This window comes from Gobius niger, assembly GCF_951799975.1.
Source record: "Gobius niger genome assembly, chromosome: 10".
Taxonomy (NCBI): domain Eukaryota; kingdom Metazoa; phylum Chordata; class Actinopteri; order Gobiiformes; family Gobiidae; genus Gobius; species Gobius niger.
Window position 1 is genome coordinate 27,957,537 of NC_136861.1, and position 12,143 is coordinate 27,969,679.

Here is a 12,143-nt window from a genome sequence, read left to right on the forward strand (position 1 = left end):
CATCGCTTATTATTTAGATGAAAAAAATATCTTGACTATCCATAAAGAAACAGAAGGAAATGGTGCTATTTCATAACAATTCCAAGTTTATTTAGGACCATCGTGTATGAGTTTAGTGGTGGATGATACACGCCTTATTCCGAAGCGGGAGGTGGCAGTACAGCTCTGGTTCAGCTCTGACAAGGCTACACACTGAAGAAGAGCTGAGAGTCGCGCACTACCAGCCCCAGCCACCACCAGCCTCTTGTCCTGTTGTACTGGACCCAAAGAAATAGACCAAAATAGACCGAGCAGAGCAGCTGACGTCCTGCTGGAGAAATGGCTGCCACCGGAGTCCTTCCCTTCATCAGGGGGGTAGACCTGAGTGGAAATGACTTCAAGGTAACCATTGAGATCCTTGTGATTATGCCTTTTTTTTGTACTTGGGTTTTGTACCACAGATCTGGCCTAAGCTAAAGTAGTTACACATCCGCCATAATAACTACAAGGAAGCCAAAACATTAGCTAGCTTAGCAGTCGACTAGCTTTGGGCGTTAGCTAGTAGACTGTCAAATCTTTCCTTTTGAGTAAAGTTACACCTCACATCAGTTCTGGATGTGCCATTTATTACATCATATAGAGTCACCTTAGTCATTGAGGGCAGGGAATACGTCTCGTACATTCTATTGGCTTATCTAAACTTATATTTTACTCTTATCAGGCCAGCATGAGTAAACAGAACTTTTGTTTTGTCAATTCCTCTTTCTAATCCTTAGTTTATTATGATCACAACAGTGCGTAAAGCGACAACGAAGCTGATCCAGTGGGTTATCTAGTTCCTCATAAGTATTTCTGACCTTACCTCATACTCTATACTTGTACTATGGAGTATAGTCTTTGTGATAGATCCAGAGAAGTTATTTTTTATCTGGGACAAAGCAGGTTTTACTCAGTCGAATCAACATTTTTGTTCTGTCATCAAGAAAGTGTTTGTTTTTGTCTGATTTTTCAACAAAGTAAACATTCCACTGTGATGAGCACAATGGGGTTAATTGTGTCAAGCCCGTTCGTTTGTGCAGTGCCTCTGAGAAGCTACAGCAAATGAAGTCATTTTATTTGGCTTTGAGACACTGATGATGTGAGTCAGCTGTTAATGTTTGCATTTGCCTGTATAGGGTGGTTATTTTCCTGAACATGTCAAAAGCATGAGCAGCCTGCGATGGCTGAAGCTCAACAGAACAGGACTGTGTTACCTCCCAGAAGAGCTGGCCTCTCTGCAGAAGCTGGTGAGTGTGTGTGGTGAGCTCATGGAGGTATGAGCTTATGTAGATGTGCTTAGTAGAATTAAGAATATATTCTCTGTTGTATACTAATGTTAAACAAGTGTGAAAGGGTGATCTAATCTAAACAGGACACGCGTCAGTGCTTTTGTATGTTATCATGGGCTGTTATCGTCACCTGCATGATTTTATTAGCAAAACAGAAATGAGTAGATGAGATATCTTTGAAAATTAACCTTTTTCATCTCCAGGAACACATATCCGTGAGTCACAACAGCCTCACCACGTTACATGGGGAACTGTCCGGCTTGCCAAACCTCAGGGTAACTAACTGTTTAACTCAGAGTTGTATTTTGTGTGCTAAACTCCATAGTTTATTGGGTTTCTAAAATACATTTCTCGTGACAGGCTGTGGTGGCCAGAGCGAACAACTTGAAAAATTCTGGAGTCCCGGATGACATCTTCCAACTTGACGACCTCTCTGTGCTGGTATGCTGAAGTCACATTTCATATTCCACACTGAACTTCTGTGCAATCGAATCATCATTTACCAAATCCCTCTCCATAATCTGCAGGATCTGAGCTACAATCAGCTGACTGAGATCCCCCGAGACCTGGAGAACAGCAGGAACATGCTGGTGCTAAACCTAAGCCACAACGGCATTGACTCGATCCCCAATCAGCTGTTTATCAACCTGACGGACCTGCTGTATCTGGACCTGAGCGACAACAAGCTCGACAGTCTGCCCCCACAGATGAGGCGCCTCGTGCATCTGCAGACGCTCATCCTCAACAACAACCCGCTGATGCACGCGCAGCTACGGTGCGGATAAACCCAGTCTCCCTCTGTCGATGCTGTAACAGATGCAGTTTGGTGACCTGTTTTTGCATGTGCTTGTCTGAGCAGCCAGTTGCCGGCCATGGTGGCGTTACAGACTCTGCACCTGCGGAACACGCAGAGGACCCAGAACAACATGCCCACCAGCCTGGAGGCGCTGACGCAGTTGGCAGGTAAAGCTGTTTTGACTATGTGGAATAGAGCTGTTTAGTCAGGAGTATAGGACTTCATTTATGTTTTCAATGCTTCTGGACATGAGGTGCATTTAACCCCTTACCCCCCACCGTAAACAAAGAACATATTCTCCAGTTCGGCTTTACCCAAATCTTCTTGACCTGGGAGTTTACTGCCTATAGGCCAGAGTAATGCCTCATTTGAAAGCTAAGACCTACAGAACTCCTCTAAGCTTCTTCCTTGTTTTGTTCTAATTGATTTAGTTGCGTTTTTGTAGGGTTTTCGTTTTGTTGCAATTTTGTCACGTTCTTATTGTTTTTTTGTAGAGTTTTGGCCGCATTTAGTTTTTTGTGTGCTAATAAAGCCACAAAAAACGTGACGAAAACACAACAAAATAGATAAGGTCTTAGCTTTCAAATGAGACGTTACCCTGGCATATAGGCGGTGAGCTCTCAGGTAAAGGAGCTTTTAGATTTGGGTAAAGCCAAAGCTAGAGAAAAATGTGCTCGGTTCAGGTGGGGATTATTATGTTTTTGTTATTAGTGCAAGATATTTATTTGCCAAATCGCCCAGTCATCCCTCTCTGAGTCTTCTGAGTAAAGTAGAGAAAATACCCAGATTTAGATGACCGATAATAATGCAATAAACTTTGAGTTTTGATATGATTTATTATTCATATTCATTCGCTCACTAAGGGAGATTGTAAGTTATTTCTGTTGTAAGTTATTTCCGTGGAAGCGTGGCTGCCCCACCCAAGAACATGACAATATTATGCTCTGATCTGATCTAAGGTTTACAAACTAGCTTTGGTATTACAATTTATCCATTAAAGCCTGCAACACAAAGCAAGCATTACTATTAGGGCTGGGTACCGTTATATGACACCCGTCTGGTATCGGATAAAAGGTTTAGGTTCTACTGGTATAGAATAGAATTAAAATAGTGAAAGCAGGGACAGAAATTAATCTTCTATTTTTAGATCCAAGCCTTGATGCTGTTGGTCCAGGCCAGGGACAGCATTAAACAAAGTGACTTTGTTTTTTGTTTTGTTTTTATCACATTTTTTGCCCTTTTTTCTTTTTCTTGTTTTCCCAAAATTTTTGCCCATTATTTTTATTTGTAATATTTTCCCTGTTTTCCTGCATTTTTCGAGTTTTTCCCTATTTTTCACACCTTGCCATTTGCCATATTTTTTCCCCATTGTCACACAGTTCTTGACATTGGAGATGAACCTGATATTGTAAATTTGCAGAGCTTTCACACATTGATGACACATATTTTAGTATATTGTTCAGGTATCGGTATCAAAAAACAAGTTTTTAAAAAAATGTGACGGTACTCAGCCCTTATTACTATTCCTCCTGTGTGCCCTCCTAATACTTTCTTCTCGCCTGTGCTTTCCGCAGATGTTGACCTGTCCTGTAACGATTTGACCCGTGTGCCCGAGTGCCTGTACTCCCTGGGCAGCCTCAAGCGACTCAACCTGAGCAGCAATCAGATCTCCGAGCTCTCCCTCTGCATCGACCAGTGGACCCAGCTGGAGACGCTTAACCTGAGCCGCAACCAGCTCACCTCACTGCCCGTAAGTCGGAAAAAATGTGATCTTAGCTGTAGCATTTGGAGGTAGCGCTTTTCTATGACGCTTTATTTGCGCTTTCCGTTTCAGTCAGCCATCTGTAAACTGTCCAAGCTCAAGAAACTGTATGTAAACTCCAATAAGCTGGACTTCGATGGTGTTCCTCCTGGTGTGGGCAAACTCTCCAGCCTAACGGAGTTCATGGCGGCAAACAACAACCTGGAGCTTATTCCTGAAGGACTTTGCAGGTTGGCATTGCCCACATTATTAGTCAATACTTGTGTTTAAATTGCATTCTCAAAGTTTTTTTTGTGTTGTGGTTCCCAGGTGTGGAAAGCTGAAGAAACTAGTGCTCAATAAAAACCGTCTTGTGACACTGCCTGAAGCTATCCACTTTCTGACTGAGCTGGATGTACGATTAAGCTTACTTTAAAAGTATGCTAAAAACAAGCAGTTCTGTTAATGGATTTCTTTTTTAAGGTTCTTGACGTGCGGGAAAACCCAAACTTGGTGATGCCTCCTAAACCGGTGGACCGTGGAGCAGAGTGGTACAATATCGACTTCTCCCTGCAGAACCAGCTGCGTCTGGCCGGGGCTTCCCCTGCAACTGTGGCAGCCGCTGGGGGAGGTACGCATGATGACGACTGCTTTAATGTTATTCTATTTTAACACAGGAACTAATGCAGGCCTATTCAGTATTCCATAGTGAATAGTTCCACAGTAAAATGTTTATTGAATCAGTCCCTCCAGAATTTTGCGATGTTGCGATAACAACTATTAACACAAAATCTGCGAAATCAATGCGGGATTGCAACTATTCCAATAATTCACATAACAATATGATCAATTAAATACATTTTACTTGTTTTATTTGCGTGTAGCTCCCAGTGCCTCCGCAGGTCATTCAGACTGAAGCTAGGGCTACTACTTCTGCTCCCCGCCTCCTCTTACTCGCCTGGGTCTGACTCTACAGTTAGTGCCTCTGCGTGCTCCTTCCCTCCCCTTGTCCGAGTTTCGTTTCTCTGCGACTGGATCTAAATTTAGCAATAGGCTTTTATCTGAATAAATGTACAGTGTGTGCATTGCATTAGATCGCTTCTTTCCCCGTGATGCGGTGGCATTTGTGTGAGGAGCTGGTGCTTTCTTTACTGCGTGAATTTTGGTCCCTGATTTTAAACCGGAGCCGAAGCTCAAACGTGATGTGTGAAATAAACAGACATTTATCTTTCGGTCTGTTCTCCTCAGGGTTTTATCGGAGTTGTGTTGACTCACAGAAACAGGTGCCTGTTTGCGCCGCCCACTTTTCACAGCTGAGCAGTGGATTGGGGGACCACAGGACGCACACGGTCTTTTCTTATTCCCTTTTGGTTTAAACTGATGTAAAAAGCAAAGAAAAGTTTCATTTAGATGTAAAAATATATTGTTTTAAGCAGACAAAACATTTTCATTGCAACTTTTGGAAAAATGGCCGACGATATCAGGCTTTTTAGCCGCAACAATCACAAAAAATGCCCATGGAATCTCTGAGGGACTGATTGAATAGCTAATGATCTAATCTATATTGAAGCTTGGTAAAGAACTTTAAGACCAGCTGTACCGGGGTGTCCTTTCTATGGTACAGGAGTCCAGTGCAGAATCTGCTGTAGCGAGAGGTTGTTTGCCATGACTTGTTTTATTGTATTCAGGAGCAAGTCCTCGCGATCACATGGCCAGAAAGATGAGGCTGAGAAGGAGAAAAGACTGTTCCCAGGACGATCAAGCGAAGCAGGTGCTGAAGGGCATGAGCGACGTGGCACAGGAGAAGAAAAACATGGAGGTAAACGATAATAGTAACAATGCGATTTTTAAGGAACATAATAAAGCAAATGACCATACTGTTGTGGATTAGCACGAGAATGGAGAGCTGAAATATGGCGACCTGAAGGTCCGGCGCTGGGACCAGAGTTTAGAGAAGCCACAATTGGACTACTCTGAGTTCTTTCTAGACGATGCGGGGCAGGTAAGTAATCTCATTCAATACTTTACCTCAGCACCTTTTGGATTTTAGATGTAAAGAATTTCTCGTGTTTTTGTTTTTCTCTAGGTTCCCGGCGTGACTGTGTGGCAGATTGAGAATTTCATCCCCGTTCAGATCGACGAAACGTTTCACGGGAAGTTTTACGAAGCCGACAGCTACATCGTCCTCAAGGTAAACAGTCAGTCCTTATCGAATACAGTGTGAATTTCATCAACTGACTGTCGACGTGATTTTTGTCTTTCCTTCGTGACAACAGACCTTCCTGGACGACAACGGGGCTCTGAACTGGGAGATCTTTTACTGGATCGGTCAGGAAGCCACTCTCGACAAAAAGGCCGGCGCCGCCATCCACGCCGTCAACCTGCGGAACTTCCTCGGGGCGGAATGCAGGACGATCAGAGAGGAGATGGGAGACGAGAGCGAGGAGTTCAGCGCCGTATGTTGCAGCCGCACCCGAACGAACAAGAATGAATCGATGTAGCAAATGTTTCAGTGCTTTCAATCTTCGTTTCTGCAGGTGTTCCACAATGAGATCTCGTACATTGAGGGAGGCACGTCGAGTGGTTTCTACACTGTGGAGGACACGAACTATTCAGTCAGGTATTTTAATGAGAATTAATATATCATCACAAGGTTGCGCTGTATGTTTAAAGTGTGAATGATGTTTTTAAAGGTTGTATAGAGTTTTCGGCAAGAAAAACATCAAATTGGAGTCTGTTCCGGTGAAGGGCTCCTCCCTCGATCCCAGGTAATTGACATTCATTGCATTGACATTCACACATATAATTGGGGCTTCATTTATCAGAGTGAAAAGGGGCTGAGCAACGTTACATTTTTTTGTGATACTGGGACTTTAACGATACTTGGTTTTCGATACTGATACCTTGACTATACTTTTTTCAATACCTATACTAAAATGTTTGTCATAAAACAGATTAATAATGTTCATTTATTGCATTTATATCATTTGTTTGAGGCGAAACAACCAAGAAACTTCCTTTAACTGCAAACTTCCTTCCTTTTCTACGTTCTTTTTTTTCCCCCTTTCTTTTCCAATTTTTTCATCTCCCCTGGTGTCTCTGGCCAGAAAACCACAATTGCAACTTTCCTGCCTCAGGGTCGGAGTCACCAATACACACTAATAGAATCACGAAGAAAAAGCTAACGGGCAAAGCTAACTGAGGGCTAGCACCACTTAAACAGTGTTTATAGCCAAGTTTGAGGGGGAAAAAATTATCTCCATTGTGTCATTGGATGTACAATATCCCTCTCTCCCTCTCCTGTCAGCGTAGTATTTACTCTCGCGAACAATTAATGAGTAAACAAAACGCAACATGCTACCGTTGCTACAACACCGGCAGTGGTGTTTATGGCCTCGAGAGTTCTGCTTTAAATTTTGTTGACTTGAATATAAAGTTTTTATATATTTATTTTCGGTAGTAACCAAACCTTTTTTTTTTTACCATACTGGTATCGTTTAACGGTACCCAGCCCTAGAGTAAAATCAAAATTGTAATTTGTGGCATATAGGAAGTACCATATCCATTGCGAACAACAATCCCTTTTTTCCCATATTCCTTATATCTCTTTACATTTTGCATAGTTTTTTCAGTGTAATCATTTAGTTTCTTTGCAGGTATGTGTTCTTGTTGGACACCGGGCTGGAAATCTCTATCTGGAGAGGAGCCAACGCTACACTTAGCGGCACTACAAAAGCAAGGCAAGTCGCAAATCAACCGTCACGCCAATCGCACATTCCTTCCACTGTCGAGTTTCCAAAACAGAGCATTAAGTCCAAGTCTGAAGCCTCTGTATATTTCGCTTTCAGGTTATTCGCAGAGAAGATTAACAAGAACGAGCGCAAGAGCAAAGCAGAGATCGTCACTTTGATGCAGAACCAGGAGCCTCCCACTTTCTGGGAGGCCATGGGAGGGCAGCCGGAGGAAATAAAGAAGCACGTGCCAGACGACTTCTCTCCCATGAGGCCCAAACTGTACAAGGTAAATCCCGCACACTTGAATGACTTGAATGTCTTTTTTGTCATTGTTAATGCTTTTATGTCTTCGTTTGGTAGGTGGGACTTGGCCTTGGGTATTTGGAGCTGCCTCAGATCAACTATAAGCTGTCTGTCGAACACAAAGACCACAAAGTTAAGCTGGACACCTTACCAGAGCTGAGACTGGTACGTATTTCTGCAGTAAAATGTACTTTTGGATTTGTTAGTACTATAATTTTGAGGGGAAACAAATAACCAGAATGCTGTATTGGAGCTCTGACAAAAACCTTTTCCATTTCACAGTCTTTACAAATTTATATTCACATTCTTGCGGTCATCTGATGCAAAAAATGACCTCTCTCTCAGCAAGTATCTCATCAGTGTAATTCAAAATATGGTATCTATCCAGAAAACAAATGAGATTGCTTTAAAAGTTCTATTTCCCGTCAAGTAGGGCTGGGTACTGTTCAATTTTTTTTTATACCAAAACCTTTAGCGATACTGGGTTTATTATAGAACCATAAAACAGATTCATAATATTAATTTAAACCTTTCCTTCCAAGAAATGTATTTAACTACAAAAGGGCGGGAAAAAAACATTTCAAGTTTTTCTTGTTTTTCCCAATTTTTTCCACTTTTATCTACATTTTTCTCAAATTTTCAATTCAATTAATTTCAATTTTTCTTTTAAATTTTGATGACCAACAGCATCAAAACTTTAATATAAAGATGTTATATTTATTTTCCGTACCTACTTTCAATACTTTTATTTCTTCGATACCAGTAGTACCCAAACCTTTTTTCTTTGATACCAGACTGGTCTCGTTTACCAGCCTTAGTGTCAAGTTTCCTAAAATCCTCTCACTGACTCGTTATTCTCTCTTCAGATCCAGTCTCTGCTGGACACAAAGGGCGTGTACATCCTGGACTGTTGGTCTGATGTCTTCATCTGGATCGGGAGAAAGTCTCCTCGCCTTGTCCGAGCTGCCGCCTTGAAGCTGGGTCAGGAGGTCTGCTCTATGCTGCACCGGCCTAAACACGCCTGTGTCACCCGCAACTTGGAGGGCACGGAAACACAGGTGATGGCCCTAATACGGCTTTGTAAAGACGGGACATCATGCAAGCGTCGTATAAAGGGGATGTGCTTTCTTCTTCTTCAGGTGTTCAAGTCTAAATTCAAGAACTGGGATGATGTGCTGAAGGTGGATTACACCAGAGCAGCGGAGACCGTGCAACAGAAAGACAACCTACAGGGCAAGGTCAGTGAAGGGGAGCGAGTTCAACATCAATTTGCTTATCTCTGGGTTGTTCGTTCAGCATGCATTTCCCAAGTCCACTGTAATGTAAATCTTTTCCGATACTTGATGAGACTCATCCTTGTGCAGGTGAAGAAGGATGCCGAGGCGAAGGACCAGATGAAAGCAGACCTCACAGCCCTGTTCCTCCCCAGACAGCCGGCCATGCCACTTTCAGAGGTAACGTCACCTGTTTTTATCATCCTGCCTCTTCCTGCTAGAGCATCGTTTTAGACAGTTGGTATATTCTCGTGTCCAGGCCGAACAGCTGATGGAGGAGTGGAACGAGGACCTGGACGGGATGGAGGGATTTGTGTTGGAGGGGAAAAAGTTCGCCCGTCTGCCAGAGGAGGAGTTCGGGCACTTCTTCACCCAAGATTGCTACGTGTTTCTCTGCAGGTGACTGTCGAGACGAGAGAGCACCTTCAAACTTCACTTATGTTTGACTTCATGCAATTTCCGTGTTCTAGATACTGGGTTCCCGTTGAGTATGAGGATGATGAGAAGGAGAAGGAGAAGGGTAAAGAGAAGCCTGCGGGTGAGGGCGCACGTGTAGAGGAGCAGGAGGAGGAGCAGCCGCCTGAAGAGGACTTCCAGTGCGTGGTGTACTTCTGGCAGGGCAGACAGGCCTCCAACATGGGCTGGCTCACCTTCACCTTCTCCCTGCAGAAAAAGTTCGAGAGCCTCTTTCCTGGAAAGTTAAAGGTATGTTCCACCTCGACAGCACTGGGCTTTGTCGGTCTTCCAGGTTTCACAGAACTGTAGTTATGTTTGTAACTTTTGCTTTATTGTTGGGTATAATTGTAATGTCTATTGGTGTTTTAGGTGGTGAGGATGACCCAGCAGCAGGAGAACCTCAAGTTCCTGTCTCACTTTAAACGGAAGTTCATCATCCACAAAGGGAAAAGGAAACAGAAAACCGACTCGGCCCAGCCTTCGCTCTACCACATCCGCACCAACGGCAGCGCGCTTTGCACCAGGTCAGAACATGTCCATTATCGACTCTAAGCTTCATCAAGCATCAGCAACACTTCAGAGTTTAAACACGTTCTTCTTCTTTTCTAGAACCATCCAGATTGGGACAGATTCGTGCAATCTCAACTCCGAATTCTGCTTCATTCTCAAGGTTGTATCTCATCAGCTACACAAGTAAAACAAACATCTTAATGTGTTTGACCGCCCATGTTTTAAATGTTTACTGCTTTTGGTGCAGGTACCGTTTGAGAGCACAGATAATCAGGGCATTGTTTACACTTGGGTGGGCAGAGCTGCAGACCCGGACGAAGCCAAGCTGGCAGAGGACATCATGAACTGCATGTTTGACGACACGTACAGCAAGCAGGTAATGGGCAGAGATGCACTATTAAGGTTTTAAGGTTTCATGCCTTTTTTTAGAACGCTTGTAATAGATATTTAGTTGTCTTACTTAGTGTGGTTTCTGACTGACTGTGTTGAAGACCATTCTTTTTCTTTAATTTTAACTTGGTTTCAACAACTTGTTCAGGTTATCAATGAAGGGGAGGAGCCAGAGAACTTCTTCTGGGTTGGCATTGGTTCTCAGAAGCCGTACGACGAAGATGCAGACTATATGAAATACGCCCGTCTCTTTAGGTAAGCCTGCAAAGCTATTTATAAATAAAAACAAACTTCGACTATTGGAGCATGAACATGAGTTGCTTTTCTGTCGAATCCAGGTGTTCGAATGAGAAGGGATATTTCTCTGTGTCTGAGAAGTGTTCAGATTTCTGTCAGGACGACTTGGCGGATGACGACATCATGCTGCTGGACAACGGGAAAGAGGTGCATAGACTCGTTTGTGCATCTTTCATCATGTACAGCGTTTGCACAATGCTGACTGTTTTCCTTATATGTTCAGGTCTACATGTGGGTGGGCTCGCAGACAAGCCAAGTGGAGATTAAACTCAGCCTCAAAGCCTGCCAGGTGGGGTTATTTAGTCATGAAACAAATCCAAACAATGCAGCTTTTTCTTCTAGAAGAGTCGAACATCTATGTATACCCCCTTAGAGTGTGCACACAAAGGAATTGGGGCCACTGCTAACAGTTTGACCTCGAGTACCGCCTCCTTTCATCTTGAAAATGGGAGCAAATGGATATTGATTTGATAATAGCTTGAAGTATTGATCATTACCCTCTTTCTGTTTTTTACAAGATTAACTCACTACTTTGAAATGAAGTACGTGGCTAATATTAGATCCAAAATCTATTCAGTCACTGGGTTTTGCCAGTTTCCTGTAAATCCACTTTTCCAATACTAATCCTTGTGTCTGTTGTGTCACATCAAGACTACAAATCTGCAGTCCAGATATGAAAACTGCTTACATATCCTTCTTGTGCCATTTAAAAGATTCACTGAGGTTTTACGATAGTATTAAAAGACATTCAATCCATCGTTAACCTGTTTTTTTTATCATTTTAAATCCATTTCTGTTTTTCCCCGGCAGGTTTACATCCAGCACATGCGCGCCAAAGACACCGAGCAGCCCAGGAAGCTGCGCCTGGTGCGGAAGGGGAACGAGCCTCACTGCTTCATGCGCTGCTTCCACGCCTGGGGCCCCTTCAAAACGCCCCTGGCGTAAACAAAAACACTCTCCTACATCTCAGATATGCACAAGAACGCTTTTACACACAACACCGATCCAGGCTGCCATGCTGTTCTCGATTGAAGATGATGTCGTCTACGCCGCACTGTTGATTTTGTCGACTAAGATTTTGTCATGGTTTTCGACAAAGTAAAGTTTATTTTATTGTATTCTTATTTTTGCAGAATGTGACACAATCACTAGGATATAAAGTAGTTAATGTTCTTTCTGGCCAATAAAAACAAAATTGGACAAATGGAACTAAAATCCAAACCCCCATTGAAATCACCTGAATAGAATTTCTTCCTTACGTTTCTTCCCAAACTCTACACATCCAACATCCCAGAAACAAGTCTAGCCCCATAATGAATTATCTCAAGTCCTCAA

At 42.9% G+C, this 12,143-nt stretch overlaps 1 protein-coding gene across 4 annotated transcripts; it reads left to right on the forward strand.

Annotated features, from left to right (window-relative positions):
• Window positions 1–195: 195 nt before the first annotated feature.
• flii (FLII actin remodeling protein) lies at window positions 196–11,870 on the forward strand. Of its 4 annotated transcripts, none has more exons than XM_079563978.1 (31): window positions 198–381; window positions 1,155–1,265; window positions 1,511–1,582; window positions 1,668–1,748; window positions 1,835–2,082; window positions 2,167–2,270; window positions 3,678–3,853; window positions 3,938–4,095; window positions 4,175–4,259; window positions 4,328–4,475; window positions 5,533–5,663; window positions 5,736–5,846; window positions 5,931–6,035; window positions 6,121–6,300; window positions 6,382–6,464; window positions 6,538–6,612; window positions 7,501–7,584; window positions 7,693–7,864; window positions 7,939–8,046; window positions 8,748–8,939; window positions 9,021–9,119; window positions 9,246–9,335; window positions 9,415–9,554; window positions 9,626–9,860; window positions 9,981–10,135; window positions 10,221–10,281; window positions 10,369–10,497; window positions 10,660–10,766; window positions 10,850–10,955; window positions 11,032–11,097; window positions 11,619–11,870. In XM_079563978.1, exons 1-31 carry the CDS (start codon window positions 319–321, stop codon window positions 11,751–11,753), a joined length of 3,810 nt encoding a protein of 1,269 aa, XP_079420104.1. In that variant the 5' UTR covers window positions 198–318; the 3' UTR covers window positions 11,754–11,870. The 4 variants fall into 4 exon arrangements, with proteins under 4 accessions (XP_079420103.1, XP_079420102.1, XP_079420104.1 ...); XM_079563979.1 differs by having other exon boundaries at window positions 5,739–5,846; XM_079563977.1 differs by having other exon boundaries at window positions 196–381; window positions 5,739–5,846; window positions 8,748–9,119.
• The last annotated feature ends 273 nt before the right edge of the window (window positions 11,871–12,143 follow it).